General features: G+C 46.8%; 1 protein-coding gene across 3 annotated transcripts in view; it reads right to left on the bottom strand.

Moving 5' to 3' along the window:
- Nucleotides 1-877: 877 nt before the first annotated feature.
- INTS4 (integrator complex subunit 4) overlaps nt 878-16,482 on the bottom strand; it is a 42,208-nt gene continuing 26,603 nt past the window's right edge. For 2 of the 3 annotated variants that reach the window (XM_063326597.1, XM_063326613.1), the window contains exons 16-23: nt 14,102-14,195; nt 11,855-11,935; nt 9,320-9,450; nt 8,680-8,739; nt 6,826-6,985; nt 6,363-6,506; nt 5,500-5,620; nt 878-2,519 (exon numbers count right to left, since the gene is read on the bottom strand). In XM_063326597.1, coding sequence (XP_063182667.1) covers nt 2,326-2,519; nt 5,500-5,620; nt 6,363-6,506; nt 6,826-6,985; nt 8,680-8,739; nt 9,320-9,450; nt 11,855-11,935; nt 14,102-14,195 — 985 coding nt within the window. In that variant the 3' untranslated portion in view covers nt 878-2,325. The remainder of the gene's footprint in view (nt 2,520-5,499; nt 5,621-6,362; nt 6,507-6,825; nt 6,986-8,679; nt 8,740-9,319; nt 9,451-11,854; nt 11,936-14,101; nt 14,196-16,482) is intronic. The other variant, XR_010069994.1, reaches the window with a different exon arrangement.

Raw genomic sequence — 16,482 nt, 5'->3', positions numbered from 1 at the left:
ACCTGCTGTGGGTGACCCTGCTCTGGCAGGGGGTTGGACAGGATGATCTCCAGAGGTCCCTTCCAACCCCTGCCAGTCTGTGACACCATTTAAATCAGAAGTCTTTATTGGGATGACAAACCACAGAAATACTGGTGAAGTGCAAAATGGAGGGGGGGGGAAGCATGTAACAAGCTGGCTCAACTCACCACGGATCTGCATGGACCCAGCTTCATTAGAAGAGACTTGGAGGTTGTAGAGAAGTGGGGGGTCAGTCTCTTCTCCCAAGTAACAGGCCATGGGACAAGAGGAAACAGCCTCAAGTTGCACCAGGGGAGGTTTGGATTGGATATTAGGAAAAATTTATACACTGAAAGGGTTATTAAACATTGGAACAGGCTGCCCAGGGAAGTGGTGGAGTCACCATCCCTGGAGGGATTTAAGAGCCGCGTGGACGTGGTGCTGAGGGACATGGTTTAGCGGTGGTTTGGGCAGTGTTAGGTTGATGGTTGGACTCGATGATCTGACAGGGCCCTTCCAACCCAGACGATTCCATGATTCTATACATCAAGCCCTGTCCACTGGGAATTGAACTGAGGGTGCCAACGAGAAATGGGCCGGTAACAACTTGGCTGTGACATGTGCAGGAGGCTGTCAAAGCAGCGCCCTAAAGCTGAGATCCCCAAAACCAGTTTGTAAGAGCAGCAGCACTAAGAAAGGATATTTAATTCAAGAACACCTCAAGCAGCTTCAGTAGTTTTATAGTTATGAGCCTTCGGAGCACAACATGTCAGTGCTAAAAAATTAACTCAAAATCACAAAAAACTTACAATAATCTCTTATTAGCCCAGGACCAAGCCTGCATGAATGTTCACTCATATAATGAAGAGGGAACAGATTAGCATGAGTTTTCCAATTTTATTGTAGGAAAGCACACAAAGGGTTATTATTTACACTGATCTCTGTACAATTGGAAAGTATTTCTTCACTGCTTTTGTTTACTTGCTAAAAATGCACCTTTTTTTTTTTTTTAAAAAAACAATTGATTTATGAACATAAGTAACATTTCGCAGCTGCACCATAAAGTTTCACACAGTAAGCGCTCCTACAAAATCCTACCAAAGGATCAGCTGCAAGTCACAGGAGGTTCCTCAGTCCGCTGAAGCCTCGCACACGGGAGCGATGCGCAGACGCGCATCCCACAGGAATGCCAGAAGGGCCACGTTTTCAGTGAGTTCTTGTCCCTCCCTACTCCCAGCTCACCTCCTTCGGGGAACACCGACAAGCTGCCCGCCTGCTGCTTAACTGGGAGCCTGTCTGGCTACTGCAGAAAGACTCCGGCTGCCAAAACTGCTGCTGAATGGGAAAACTGCGCGGATTTTCTCATCTCGGTAAGAGCGGGTCAGGCCAAGATCATCACGTGGAAACAGATCCTGTAAAACTTTGTGGGATGGGGTTAGTAAATTTTCAACCCATGGTATTTAACCGCATTTTTCCTAAAGGCATATGAAGGCACAAGACACTTGGATTACAATTCAGAGATGTTTGACTCCATTTTATGTAAACAAACAAAAGTCAAGTTTTGTTGCTCTAACTCAATTAAACTCCATGTCCTGCTAATTGGAGTGCTGCTGCTTGCACCAACAGGTTCCTCCTCCCCCCTCACCGCAACCTGTGCCCTCCCCAAAACTGCACCAGCTTCAGCGCAGCTGTACGGGATGTAAAACGGCTCGGGATTTACCCTACGGCAACTGGCAATTCCACTTTGAGGTGCAGCTCCTACACAAGAACAACAGCACTTCAGAATATATATATTTTTTTTTAAAACTAAAAATTTAGGTACCAATGCGCAAATACAAGTTTTAGACATTAAAAAAAAACAAACCACAACTAAAAAAACCCCACACAAACCCCCCAAACTCCTTAACTTCATTGCAGAGTACTTTAAAAATAACATTGATTTCTGTGCCTAAGCATTTACACAGTAAATACCTTTGTAAATACAGAGCAGAAAACCTAGAGGGCTTGAAGAGAAGCTTTGGATAAGTGAAAACTGAAGATCTGGCCCAACGAAACACCCCTGGAATGCCGGCTGAGAACTGTCTCGATTTTGTTGAGCCAATATAGAAACACCCGCATTTTCTTGAAACTGTCCTCAACAAGCTGAACGACTCCCGTAGTGGTTTAGCTGCTTCTCAACACAGGAGACCGATCGTTCTTCAGCAGCTTTATTTTATGGTTGACTTTTTTTTTTTTTTACCCAAGTAGAAAACTGTTTTGGTTTGGTTCACTGTCGTTCCACGTAATCCAACAATCCCATAAATGTATTTATTTTAGCGACAGCCTTCACCGCCTGGCAGGTTTGGGCATTATGTACACTTTGACAGGTTTGCTGAAGGGTATGGTCCCCTCTATGCCGTTTTCAGATTGCGGGAGAGCCTCCAAGCTCTCGCTCCAGCTGGATTTAGGAATTTTAGCGGATGCCTTGCTCCTGTTGGAATTGTAGGCCAGCAGCAACCGCACTTCGATCTGACATGGCTCTGCAGAGGAAAAAAAGAAGAGAAGAACCCAAACATGACTCTCATCACACAGCGAACAACCGATACTGTACGAAACTTTCTCTCGTGTGTGCTGGGGAAAGTACAGAGCCCTTCTGGGCCGACCAGAATCCAGTCCGGTGTTCAAAAATACAACTTTGTTGTTATATTCAGCACAGCAGAACTAAGCACCAGTTTAGATCCATCCCCTCTCTGTAATAGCTGAAAAAAAGAATCTCACTAACAAAGAGCAACTTTCAACAGTAACCGTTAACAGTTATCCCAACACAATAATAATAAAATCATAAAAGACCACAAAAAGAGGACCTGCTACCTACATTTTTATGGCAGGATCAAGTAAATCCAGATGATTTAACCCAGGTTGGACGGGGCTCTGAGCAACCTGGGCTGGTGGGAGGTGTCCCTGCCCAGGGCAGGGAGGTGGAACCAGATGATCTTTAAAGTCCCTTCCAACCCCAACCACTCTGCGATTCTGTGATGTCTGAAAAGACTCCCAGCAGAGGAGATGACTTGAAGATTCTCTTCTGTTGGAGGTTTTTTATGCTGCACGACAGCCTGTTCCCCTCTTTTACCATCTCACCGGCTAGGCAGATATTCCTGATACTGTCCATAAGATGATTTCACTTTGTTCTTCTCCCAGGGGTCATAATGAAAAGAGGCTTTCACACACAGTGTGACTCGGAGCAGCATGCTGGACCACAGCCCCATCAAAACGTTCCTTTCTAAACTGAAAAACATGATCCCTTTAGCTTTTCTGTATGGGCTTGTACTGGTTTTGGCTTGAGATAAAGTTAATTTTCCTTCATAGCAGCTCGCGTGGTGCTAAGTTTCGGATTTGTGATTAAAACAGTGTTGGTAACACAGTGTTGACCAGTGCAATAGCCAGGAGTTCCCTCGCTTTTACCCTCCTGATTCTCTTCCCCGTCCCACCGGGGGGAGAGCGAGCGTGCACCAGGTGGTGTGTGGGGCTGAACTGGATCCCAGGTTCAAACCAAAACCAGGGCCACGTCACCGAAACCTAAATGAAACCTACTGAAACCCACATCATTTTAAGCTGCAATGCCCAGAACAGCAGCGGTCCCCCAGCTGGGACATCATCCCCCCCAGAGAGAACACGTGAAATAACCCTTCTCCCCACACTTAGCCCAGGGTCCCCGAGATTCACCTTTTTGCCACATGGTCACCTCTTACTTGCAGCTTGTAGTCACCGCTATCGCTTCTGCTACCCCTGTCAGTTAATCCGGGCTTTGGGCATTCTGCTTCCTAAGCACACACTTGTTACTGGCCTTCAATGATTTCACTTGTCTTGAACTCCGGCACTTTCTCCGTTTTGAATTCTGACCTCAGCCCCCGAACCCCTCCCAGCTTGGTTTCCTCGCCACATTTTATACACCCAAGTGCCAACGTCAAAGTTAATCGTTAAAATAATGGCAGGGGAGAGACCAGAACGGAATCATTTGGGGCCCTACTTAAAACGCCCTTCGAATGAGTGCTGCAGAAGCAGAAATAAGGATTTGATTCAGCTCCCTCTGGTACGGGATGAACCTTTAAATCCAGACACTCCCAGTCGTAGAAACAATACCATTTTTAACTCTCCAAAACAAAAGAAAGATCGCAGGATGAACAAGCATACCATGGAAGCGCTGTATAAAAAGTACGTGAGAGAACATGGCACTAAACAAAACTTTGTTGGTTAAGAAAAAAAAATAAGTCACCAAATCCTATTAATAACTGCTCAGAAAAACACCCCGCGTTTCAAGAAATGTGACGGGATTAAAAGAAAACAGGACAAAGGGAGCTGCGAACAAATGCTCTCCGCTTTTGTTGTTTGAAGTCCACAAGCCAATTACCGAAGCACTTCCATGGGGAAGCACCGATGCCGACTGCGACTGAACGTGAATGCTGGAGTCGCGTATTTCATCAGAGCTAAAGGATGTTTTTTTAGGGCATTAAAAGGGTGAAAGTTTAATCAGCAGTGAAATTATACCCTTGAGTACACACCGTTCCAAAGGTTCTCTGCCCTCCTCAAATACCTGTCAGATGTGAAACAATGAATTACAATGAGTCAGTTTACCATGACTCCTTGCCTTTAAAAAGGATGCAGACCTGACGCCTACAACCGATCTTGCTCCGCACAGAAACGGGTGAGCTCACCTTCAACATGGGCTCCCCTGTAAAGGCTCCCAGCACCGGAAGACTGCACTCACAGCCCCCATGAATCACGGAATGGTTCGGGTTGGAAGGGACCTTAAAGATCATCCAGTTCCAACCCCCTGCCCTGGGCAGGGACACCTCCCACCAGACCAGGTTGCTCCAAGCCCCGTCCAACCTGGCCTTGAACCCCTCCAGGGATGGGGCAGCCACAGCTTCTCTGGGCAACCTGGGCCAGGGACTCACCACCCTCACAGCCAAGAATTTCTTCCTGAGATCTCATCTCAATCTCCCCTCTTCCATTTGAGGAGTTTGAGCCATTCTGAAGCCATTTCCCCTTGTCCTATCACTACATGCCCTTGTAAAAAGTCCCTCTCCAGCTTCCCTGCAGCCCCTTCAGGGACTGGAAGGGGCTCTAAGGTCTCCCCGGAGCCTTCTCTTCTCCAGGCTCAACACCCCCAACTCTCTCAGCCTGTCTTCACAGGAGATGAGTGGTTGGACTCGATGATCTTAGTGGTCCCTTCCAACCAAGACGATTCTATGCACCTTCCCTCCCATGACAGCAGCCCCTCGAGTCACCTACGGAGCAGTACTGCCCCATCCACTGGGAGATGTAACTGCTCAAAGGCTGCGAGAATCTGATCAACGCGAAGGGCAGCACCAACAACAGCTGTAGACTCCAGGATCCCCAAAGCCCCCAAGATTGTGGGGGGTACATCCAACGTGCAGGAGACTGGGATCAAGCAAGACACACTCCTATCACAGAAACGTGCGGCGACACAATCACATGAACTTGTATCATTAACGTTACCTGTCCAGGCTGTGTGCGAGAGGTAGACCTGAGTTATCAGCCTGTGCCTTCCAGGACCAGGATTTCGGAAGTCAGCTGGTTTAGGATGGATTATCTGTGCTTGTCCATCTGGATACAATACCTATAGGGGGGGAAAAAGAAAAAAAAAAAAAAAAAAAAAAAAAAAAAGGAAACCACTAAATGACAGCTGGGGATTTGCAGAGTGTGCGTTATTTTGGTTTTTGCTGTTTGTGTTCAGGAAGGTGTGCTTTATCTGGGAGCCAGGAGCCCAGCTGCCCTAGATTTAACAGCCACACGCTGGCCATTCAGACCCACAGCGGAGGGGGGAAAACGTACACCAACATCAGCTTCTTCCTCTGCAGTGTAAGCACAGAGGGTTTCATTTCTTTGTTATGCAGTCAATGGGCATGTTTCACTTGGCATCATACCACACCTACCTCCTCAGCCGCGTTTCAAACTAGCGATTCGGCAGCAGGAAGAAAGTTCAGCTGTAAAGAGGAAGAGCCGAGAGCCCGCACGTTCCTGTACCGTTCAGAACAGCTTCTTTTCCTCCTCCTTCTCCCACTGCACAAGTTCACCAGCGCGTATTTGTGCTCACGGCCGTAACGTGCCCAGCGCACGTGAAAGCACAGAATGGCATCAGAGCGCTCAAAGCAAACTCTCAGGAACTGCAGGCAGGTCAACTCAGCGCGCTACGGACAACACTGGACAAGCCAGTTTCAGAACATGCGTTCAAAACGCAGAAATCCAACACCGTGACTACTGAAGCGTACAATTATCTGCAGTTTAGAAGCGCTGACTTCCTTACACCAACTCCCCGTCAGACGCAATCTTGTTTGCATTTATGACAAGCCACTGCTCACCTGAACTTTAACGGTTCCTTGGGGATCCTGCACGTGTTCCAGAGTTGCGTCAACATCCAGCGCGACTACCAACCCCGACGTGAACCTCAGAGGATTGTCAGATTCACCGGTAGGTTCAATGATATTGGCAGTAGCTCTATGGAGCTAGTGGGGGCAAAGCGGTTGGCAAAAATAAGGCGGGGAGAAGAGGAAGAAAGAAAAAAAGTCCATCATTACTGTTCTTAACGGAGAAATCGTGCACGAACTTTGGATGCTTTTAGATACTGCCAGGAATTACTAAGTTCTTTGTATTTTTAACAGTAGTCCCAAGGATGCCAGGCAAGAAGAAGAAAGCCTTTGAAGGAATAACACTTGGAACTGACCAAAAACCTGAATCCTAAAAGCTTCGCGGTATATTCGGAACTAAGCAGACGCTGAGACAGCCTGCGGGGATATTGCGTTTAATTCTCTGTGTTAAACTGACCTGCTCTGGGAGAGGAAGGTGGAGGAAGGTACTTTGTCGCAGCGTTGTCTGAAGAATCTTGACCACTTCCGAAGGCTTAGATGTCACGAGTCTGGGCATTAAGTCCAGCAATTTATCTACAAAACTGCCTTGCATATGTGGGAGCTCAGAGATGAAACACCTGTGTTAGGAATACATTAAAAAAAATCAAATGCTTTTTTCAATGTTTTCAACAGCATTGTTATTTTCTGCCGAGCTACTTAATCCTCACGTGTAGTTATAATGACAGAGTTAGATACGTAGATTTCTCTTCCGATGCGTGTCTCATACATAAGATAAAGATTATTTTGGCTAGTGATGTTGGGACCATACCTTGTGCTCAAACTGACCACGTCGTGGGGTAAGCAGATCTCAATTTTGATGTCCTTCATCCATACAGAGCCTAGCAGGCAAAGGAATCTGGATCCCCGAAGAAGGGAGCTGGAAATGCTGAGGTGCCCATCAACACCACGTTAATGGGAAGCGGATACTGTAGGGGTTTGTCCGCTCACATTACCCGTGCGGCTGTAATGCCATTTAGATAGTAAGAGTGCTAATTAAATGAGACTATGGGCAATTCCAGTACTCTGCACTCAATCTTGATGTCCCAACAAAGAAACAGTTGGGTGAAAGAGCCAATCCTGCTCGAGTTGCCTTGCAAACTTCCGAAATTGGTACTTCTCAGGGATGACGTGCATATGCCGAATTCTTCATGCTGTGCATCTGACTGATTAAATAGCTGACTCATCACAGGACCTAACATACCCGCGCACCCAACACGCGAGCTGTCTGACCTGCTGCTGCAGCAAAGTTTCCAGGATGGTTTTCCTCTAACGATATTTATGAGATGATTCATTATTGCACCCAGGAAGTGAAATTTTAATAGTAAACTACAATCAGTGGAGGGGGGGGGGGAAAGAAGCGAGTTCTAGAGGTCAAGAACAAAGAATAGAATCCCTTCTATAGTTTGGGACAAAAGCCTCTCACAAGAAGAACATTTGATATTTCTTATTCTTTATACAGGAGTAAAATCAGGCTACTACTTTTGTGGAATTCCTCACTGCCTGTAGGAGTCACCTTCCTGAAAACAGTGACGAGTTTTGCTGCTCCCCAGACTTGGTGCAAGGAAAAGACACGAAGCAAAGGAAGGGCTGGATTCACTAGCTACCAAACGAGCTAAGCGTTAGGGAATGGGTAGATTTGGTTCCCCCATCACTTAACCAGCCACAACCACCAAGCACATGGACCACGAATAAATGGGAATTTAATCAGAACTAGAGATGGAATTCTGCTCAGCCAACTCTGGATACCTATGTCACTGGGCAAGCTGCCCAATTCCCTTCTGAGCATCCTTAATCTGACCTATTTTAGACATCCAGATTTGGACAAAATAAAAGAAGGACCTCTCCGGTGAGAGGAGAGCTGGGCACGTGCTTCATAAGCTGTGGTCTACAAAGCAAACGTCAACACCGGGGCGAGATCACTCCCACCTTGAGTGTGTAGACAGTTCACTCACTCTCCCATTTAAAATTTAGAAGTCGGGATGAGGAAAGGAGAAATTCCTTTTTTGTTATACTCCCCGGGAATGCTCCTCCGTTGATCCCACATTTAGAAGGGAATCTACTTCTTGCTCTATCATTATCTCATGACAGCAGGCCCCTGCGTAGGACAGCAACAGGGGAAGGGAGATGGGAAGAAGTGAAGAACAAATGGAATATTCCCTGATGAAAACAGTGGGGAGACCTTGATAGAATCATAGAATAGTTTGGACTGGAAGGGCCCTTTAAAGGTCATCTGGGCGTTCTAACAAAGGGAAGAAGCCATGGAGTTTCTCACCTCTGAAAGGAATCCACTTCTTGTAGGAACTTTTCACACATCCCAAAAAGGGGTTCCACTCTGGAATGAAGATGACATTCCTTGTTTTAGTGTTAAATAAAGAAAACTGGTTCTATGGCTATAAGCATTTAGGTGTTTTGGAATCCAGTTCAAGCTCCTAAAAACCACAAGATCTTACAATTTTGAGGCCAGAAAGGCTGAGTCGCACAAACACTAGTTGCGGTTCAGTCAAAAAGACAATTCTTTTCTGATGCTAAAACCTCAGTAACTAATACTTAATGAAACAAACACAATTAATGCATTGACACACAACTTTTCCTCGTTAAATAGGTCCCAAATCTCAACTCTAAGACACACTCTTCTGACGTTTTTAACCTATTTACATGTTCATAGCTGAGAGAACTCAACCCCCTAAACACGTCTTCCCAATAATTTTGTCATCTAATTGATTATCGTGCCACACTACAGCTACACCGAAGGCAAAAGAAGGCTCTTCACACTGAAGTAGTTTCGCAAATCGTTATTGGCACGCCATGAAGTTTGATGCGTCTAATTTATCCTTGCTGGTTTTTTAAACAAAGCCTGAGGGAACCAAGATACAGCGAACGCTAAGAAGGTCCTTTCACCAGGTCAGCCTTACCCCCTAGTGGTCCGCGCAGTCACTATGAGCTGTAACGCCTTCGCCTGCAGTCTCATGTGGTGGATAATGACCACTTGTCTACTTTCCACGCCGCTGTACATGAACTCCATCTTATACGTTTCTTCCAAGATCTGTCAGACAAACACCACAGCGGTGAAAAAAACCCATCAGACTCTGCTAAAAACTCTTGCACAAGCACGATCACAGAGATTCTGGTATTTTTCCTCATACCAAGGATCACATTAATCCACGAGTCTCGTTCTTCTGGTGAAATTCTTCACAGTATAAAGTGGCACTTAATACTAAAAGGTTATCTTGGCTATATTAAAGAAACAATTCATGACACTTGGCCTGAAATCAAGCACTCCCTGCATTGCCAGTCTATCTTTTGACATTGCATTTTAAATTTCCAGGGGTAGAGCACTCGTCGACTGCCGCTGGCTACTCCGGAATACGAGACGTGAGCAGCACGACAGAGCAAGCCGAGTGGTCCTGCTCAGGTTTACATTTTGGAAGCTGATATGGGAACTATCACAAGATAAATACCATTCCGGGTTCTTTTAGATACACGGTAAAAAGCTTAGACAAGACATTGCGCAGTTTTACCCATCGTACTTTATCTGTCAAATAGACGGGCTTAAGTAGACAAGAGAAGTGCTCAAACTAACGCAGCTGAGCTCAGTATGACTGTATAGAAACCGAGAACTTGCAAGTTATCTAATAGGAAATATTCCCTCCCCTTGCGTTGACGGGAAGTGATCTACATGCACAATCACAACAGATAAAACTTCCCGGGGGATTCACACACTACTGAGAAGGGCAGCCGAGACAGACAGTTCAATTACAGAAGATTTAAAAAGCTGATAGGTTTTTGTTTCTACTCATCCCTGGGGACAGCTGTCAACAGCAGAGAAGGTTTCGATGCACAGCAGGACCTGCCTCTTATTACACCTTCATTAACTGAAGACTCAAAATGTCAGCGTAGTTTCCCAGCAGATCCATGAACTTGCTTTTACTCTGGATTTGTTTCTGGATTATTTAATAGCTTGCTTTCTCCTCTACCTTTGCTTAGGGCTTCGCTTCAGTTTTTCCAGGATCAGATCACTTATACGTCACAGCATCAGAGTAACTCAGACTGGGTGGGACCTCTGGAGGTCATCTAGCCTTGTCCCATCCTCACAGCAGGTCTAATTACTTACTCAGGGCCACATCAAATTGTGAACACTTCCAAGGACGGAGACTCCCCTCACCTCTCTGGGCAACCTGTTACAGTATTTAACCACCCTTACGGTAAATTTCCCCCCCCCTTTGTATCTAATCAGAATTTCTCATCTTCCAATTTGTGTCCGTTGCCTCTTGCCCAGAGCAGTCTGGCCCTGCCGCATCTACATCCTATGATGAGGCAGTGGCAGACAGCGATAAATCCACCCTTCTCTTCTCCAGGCTGGACACGGCCCGTTCCCTCACCTTCTCCTTGCAGGGAATGTGCTCCAGCCTTCCACCACTTCTGGTCCTTTGCTGAACTTACGCCAGTTTGTCAGCATCTTCCTTCTACTGCGGAGGCCAAAACACAACGCAGCTCTCCAGATGGGACCTCCCCAGAGGTGAATAGAGGGCAAGGATCACTTCCCCAGACCTGCTGGCTACGCTCTTGCTTTCTTAGCCCAGGATGCAGTTGGCCTTCTCTTTACTGCCTCACGTTCAACGTATTGTCCCATGCAGAACATCACAAGGCTCCTGTCACCCTGATTCCCTGGCCTGTCCACGCCAGCCTTAGCAGCCGTGCTCTCCAGCATGCCAACCGGCTCCCCAGTTTGGAGGAGCCTTATCACCCACTTACTCAGCCAGAATCACAGAATGTGTTGGGTTGGAAGGAACCTCTAAAAGGTCACCTAGTCCAACCCCCCCTGTAGTAAGCAGGGACGTCTTCAACTAGATCAGATTGCTCAGAGCCTCATCAAGCCTGGCCTTGTTTGGAATCCTGCCAGTTCGGTGAATTCCTTGTTTGGAATCCTGCCAGTTTGGTGAAAAGGAAACAATAGGAGACTGCATCAAAGGCTTTGCTAAAGCAAAAGCCCTCCCCCTCCACTGCCCTCCCCTCGTTCACAGCACCAGTCCCCTCATCATAGAGAGCAATGATATTGGTCAGGCACAATTTGCCCTCGGGAAATGCATTTTTGGCTGTTCCCATCACCTCCTTGACCTTCACTTGTTTAGAAATGGCTTTTAAAAGGAGCTGCTCCATAACCTTCCCCAGGAGCGAGGTGAGGCCAAGCACCCCACAGTTTTCTGGGTCTTCCTTCTTGCTCTTCTGGAAAATGGGTGCGATGTTTGCCTTTTTACAGTTGTCACGAACCTCCACCACTCGCCTCCCGTCTTTTGAAGATGAGAGAGATTACTCCACTTTGGGGAACTAAGATTTACTCGGACAGACTACGGCAGTGGAAGGTCAGAAGCGTGTTATTGTTGCATGGCCAAGGGAGGGCTCGTATCCGAGGACTTGCCTCCAGGCAGACCCAGCTGCTTCCACCTCACCTGTTTTGCTGCAGCAGATGCTAACGCGTTCTGTTTCAGGTACAGAGGAGCTGCCACGTTCCACAGCTTCTCCTGCAAGGCCTACAGAAGGAAACCATGGAATCATGATAAATAACCAGTTCAGTCTAAAAGTCTAAACATTATAACCCTGCGCTAGATGGGCTTGGGAGCAGGGAAGATGCCGTGCCCATCGGCTGTACACCAACAGGCTGGCTGAAAAAACAGGCCAAAGGAGTCTTTTGTGCTTTTAAATACAACACGGGGAACCATGGCCTCCAAAAGATGTATTGTTGTATAAATGCACAGAGATACCTATACAACTATAACTATAAAATAAGACTTGAGAAAAATACTAACAAAACTATGAATTAGAGACTGAGACAAACGTTGTACTTTTGAAGGAGAACTTTATGCAGAATGCAGTCGCTTATTAGAAACACAGTAGCCCACTGTGCTATCACCTGCCTGAGGCCAAGATCAGGCCAACCTTCAACTGCAGGCAAGAAGTGGAAACAATAACAACTGTCCCCAGAAACACACCTACGCAGGCATATTTCTGAACTTTCCCGTTGATAGTCTCCTCCCCACCAAAGATTCCCCAAGTTCCTAAGGACACTGAGTGTAAAAATCACCTACTGATACTTGTATTTAAAAAAAAACAACCAAGCAAACAACACCCAAGCACACCCTGTTTGCTTTTGGACGTATGTTACAAAAAATTAAGAAAGCCTGACTAGCTGATTTATATCACCGCCTCCTTTTTGAAGCTGGCTGCCCTTAGATACAGCGACACACAGGCTGGCTGTAGCCACAGCTCGAGAACATACGGGCTATATCCTTCACGTAGGCTGGCCCAGAATCCCGGCTAACTACCCCTAAAAATCACGGGATATGTAGAGCCTTTAAAGGTCTGGAACCTTTTGACCCCCAAGAGGCTGGGAAATGAAGATACTTTTTCCCCCCTCCAGCAGCTTCTTTCTGTTGGGGAAAGAAGCAATCGGAACGAAATCTACTGCAAAGGGCTGCTCTGACCCTTGGGTTCTCTCTGCCGTATCAGAGCTTCGAATGGTGTGATATTACGAGTTACTTTTCATTTCAGCCGCACTAGTGGCTCCTCCACATCACTGATGTCCTGTCTGTTCTACAGCTCAAGCCAGGCATGGCTGGTGTCGTGTTTATCTCCTCCTTCCAAACCGAGCGCTCCTCTTTGCCAGATACACAAACCATTGTTCTCTCAGCTAACAGACACCGCTTCCTCCAGCCAAACCCCGGAGAAGGGCAACAAAGCCACCTCCACATGCTGGTCCTCTGCCTGGATAGCACATTTCACTCTGGAAACAGTTTTGGATTTAGCTAGGAACGTCCTGAACTGTAACACCGCTCACCTAAAACGCCTTCTTCGGGTGATAAATGTAATTCCAAAGATTTGAGGGTTGACATGAGATATGCCAACTGGCAGTTCGGCAATTAGCAAAGAAGCTGAAATTCCTTCTCGGTTTTACATAACAAAGCTTCTATTAAGTCCCTTCTGGAAACTTGTTTGTTGCTTGCTTTAGTTCTTGCTTTACATGTGTACAAATTACATCCAAACACCTAAAGAACACCAGGAGACTAACTGAAGCACCAGCTGATAGCTTGAGAAGCGAAGCAAAAAATGAGTTGCTGTTTGCAGCAAAGCAGCTGCCTTCGCAAAGGGTTGCTGCCCTGGTGTCAACGCAACCACTTCATCCGCTAACGCCAAACAGACAGATCACTGCGGCACTGTAAAAGAAAGCGTGACTGATGTTTTGCTCAATCAAGCCTAAAGAATTCCTTTGGCACTGGTGCCCAAAGAGCTGTCTACAAAAGACTGTCTATAAAAACTCCACCTATAGCAGCAGTTTAACAAAAAGCACTTCGGGTGGCCACTGGCAAAGAAAGGTTACTCTTGTAACCCGAAAGGCTACAGAGTAGTTGCCTCCATCCTGGTTTCGGTCAGAAAATAAACTCTGCATTGGCAAAAAGCACATGAACCAACACAAGCCGTAGGTACGACGGCAGAGATCTGCACCGCCGTACTCACCGGCAAAGCTACCGCATTAATTATTTGCGACAGAAGGGATGCAGGAATATCAGAAATCCACGGAACCCGCACTTTCATCACACGTCAGTTTTCAGCACAAACAGCAAAAGGTGCAAGCGCGCCGCTAAGACGGACTGGGGCCATTTTTGAAGAGCAGCCCCAAAAAACCCCAGATGAAGTCAAACCTTGATGAGGAGCAGCTGACACTGAAGGTACGTTGCAGTGAAATCTGCCATCCCTGCCAGTTCTGACTGCAGTTCTCCAAGCCTCTGAAGGTCACTGAAGCATGTGGAAAAAAAAAGGAAAAAAACAAACCCATTGAGACAGCAAGTTAATCTAAACACACTCAGAACACAGCAACGGCAACGACGAAGCCAGCTATTTCTGCGCCTTGCTTTTTCTTACCCTCAGAAGGAGCACCAGAAACAGCGGGAAAAGACGCACTACGGAAGAGTTTGTACCTTGGGACTTGGCATCTCCTTTCCTCCTGGAGGCTGACAGGAGCGGAGCAGTGGAAGCCGTAAGTCTGTCAACCCACGTTACTCTGCAGCCCTGTGGGACCCACACGGCGTCGCAGTCCCAGATTTAACTTAAAACACTCCGGCCTTTTCACAGCAGCTAACGACCCATTTGTGTTACACTGCTGGGACATCCAACTATTCCCGTTGGCTGGGAAAGGTTGTTGGGAACACGCCGGGCTCACACAACCAAGCGTATCTGAAATCTAGCTGCCTTTTTAAAAACGAGCTGAAACCTGAGGTACTGACATTTGTCCAAGCAGCTGTTGCGCGTTGTCCGCTGTAAGTATTTCTTGTAAATTGTACAGCTATAGAAGTAGCTTTTAACTTCACATAGAAAAAACAAAACAAAACACCAAAACCCAAACCAGACAGTTAATGGATCCCAAAAAGGCTTTAGTTCTCTACTCTTGGACATGTTTTAAGATCAAAAGTGTCTATTAAGAAAACAAAACTCATTTTTGTTACGGAACTGAAAATAGGTTATATGATGTGGATTCAACATGTCTCTGTTCTTCTCTGTATTTTGCTTTGATCCGAAGCGTCCTAAAATCATCACTCTACTTCCGTGTTTCCTACGGTATTATTAAAAAGAATACTTTTTCTTCAGATGACCCCTTCCTTTCGTTCATTTTAGATGTATCTTTGTATTTACGACGCAATTCTGGAACTTTGGTTTTGCCAAACCTGAGTGCTCCCACATTCCAAAAAAAAAAAAAAAAAAAAAAAAAAGAAAAAAAATCCATGAGATTATCTGTATAATTTGCAGTCAAAGAAAATCTCTCGGAAGCAGAGAGGCCGTGCCTTCCTTCAATGCCACAGCAGAGCCAGACTGAGCCCTAAATAGCGACTCCATTTCATCTTTTCCCAGAGAGAAAAGACCGGACTCCCGGATGCTTCACTCCCATGTCGTACTCAACGCATGACAACACACTAACGGGGAAGACAATCATAGAATCATCATAGAATCATAGAATTGCTGAGGTTGGAAGGGACCTTTAAGATCATCAAGTCCAACCTTTAACCTACCCTGACAAAAGCCACTTCTAAACCATGTCCCTCAGTGCCCCATCTACCCTTTTTTTAAACACCTCCAGGGATGGTGAATCCACCACCGCCCTGGGCAGCCTATTCCAATGTTTAATAACCCTTTCAGTGAAAAAATGTCTCCTAATATCCAATCTAAACCTCCCCTGACGTAACTTGAACCCGCTTCCTCTCGTCCTATCACTTGTCACCAGGGAGAAGAGGTCAGCCCCCATCTCTCTACAACCTCCTTTCAGGTAGTTGTAGAGGGTGATAAGGTCTCCCCTCAGCCTCCTCTTCTCCAGGCTAAACAACCCCAGCTCCCTCAGTCGTTCTTCGTAAGGTTTGTCCTCCAGACCCCTCACCAGCTTTGTAGCCCTTCTCTGGACACTCTCCAACACCTCAATGTCCCTCTTGTAGCGAGGGGCCCAAAACTGAACGCAGTACTCGAGGTGGGGCCTCACCAGTGCCGAGTACAGGGGGATGATCACTTCCCTAGTCCGGCTCACCACACTGTTCCTGATACAGGCCAGGATGCTGTTGGCCTTCTTGGCCCCCTGGGCACACTGCTGGCTCATATTCAGCCGGCTGTCAACCAACACCCCCAGGTCCTTTTCTGCCGGGCAGCTTTCGAGCCGCTCTGCCCCAATCCTGTAGCGCTGCATGGGGTTGTTGTGACCCAAGTGCAGGACCCGGCACTTGGCCTTGTTGAACCTCACACCATTGGCCTCAGCCCATCGATCCAGCCTGTCCAGATCCCTCTGCAGAGCCAACCTACCCTCAAGCAGATCAACACGCCCGCCCAGCTTAGTGTCATCTGCAAACTTACTGAGGGTGCATTCGATCCCTTCATCCAGATCATTGATAAAGATATTTAAAGAGAACCGGCCCCAGCACCGAGCCCTGGGGGACACCACTTGTGACCGGACACCAACTGGATTGAACTCCATTTACCACCACTCTCTGGGCACGGCCATCCAGCCAGTTTTCTACCCAGCGAAGAGTACACCTGTCCAGGCCAT

This window comes from Chroicocephalus ridibundus, chromosome 1, assembly GCF_963924245.1.
Source record: "Chroicocephalus ridibundus chromosome 1, bChrRid1.1, whole genome shotgun sequence".
Taxonomy (NCBI): Eukaryota; Metazoa; Chordata; class Aves; order Charadriiformes; family Laridae; genus Chroicocephalus; species Chroicocephalus ridibundus.
This window is presented reverse-complemented; position numbering and strand designations above follow the sequence as displayed.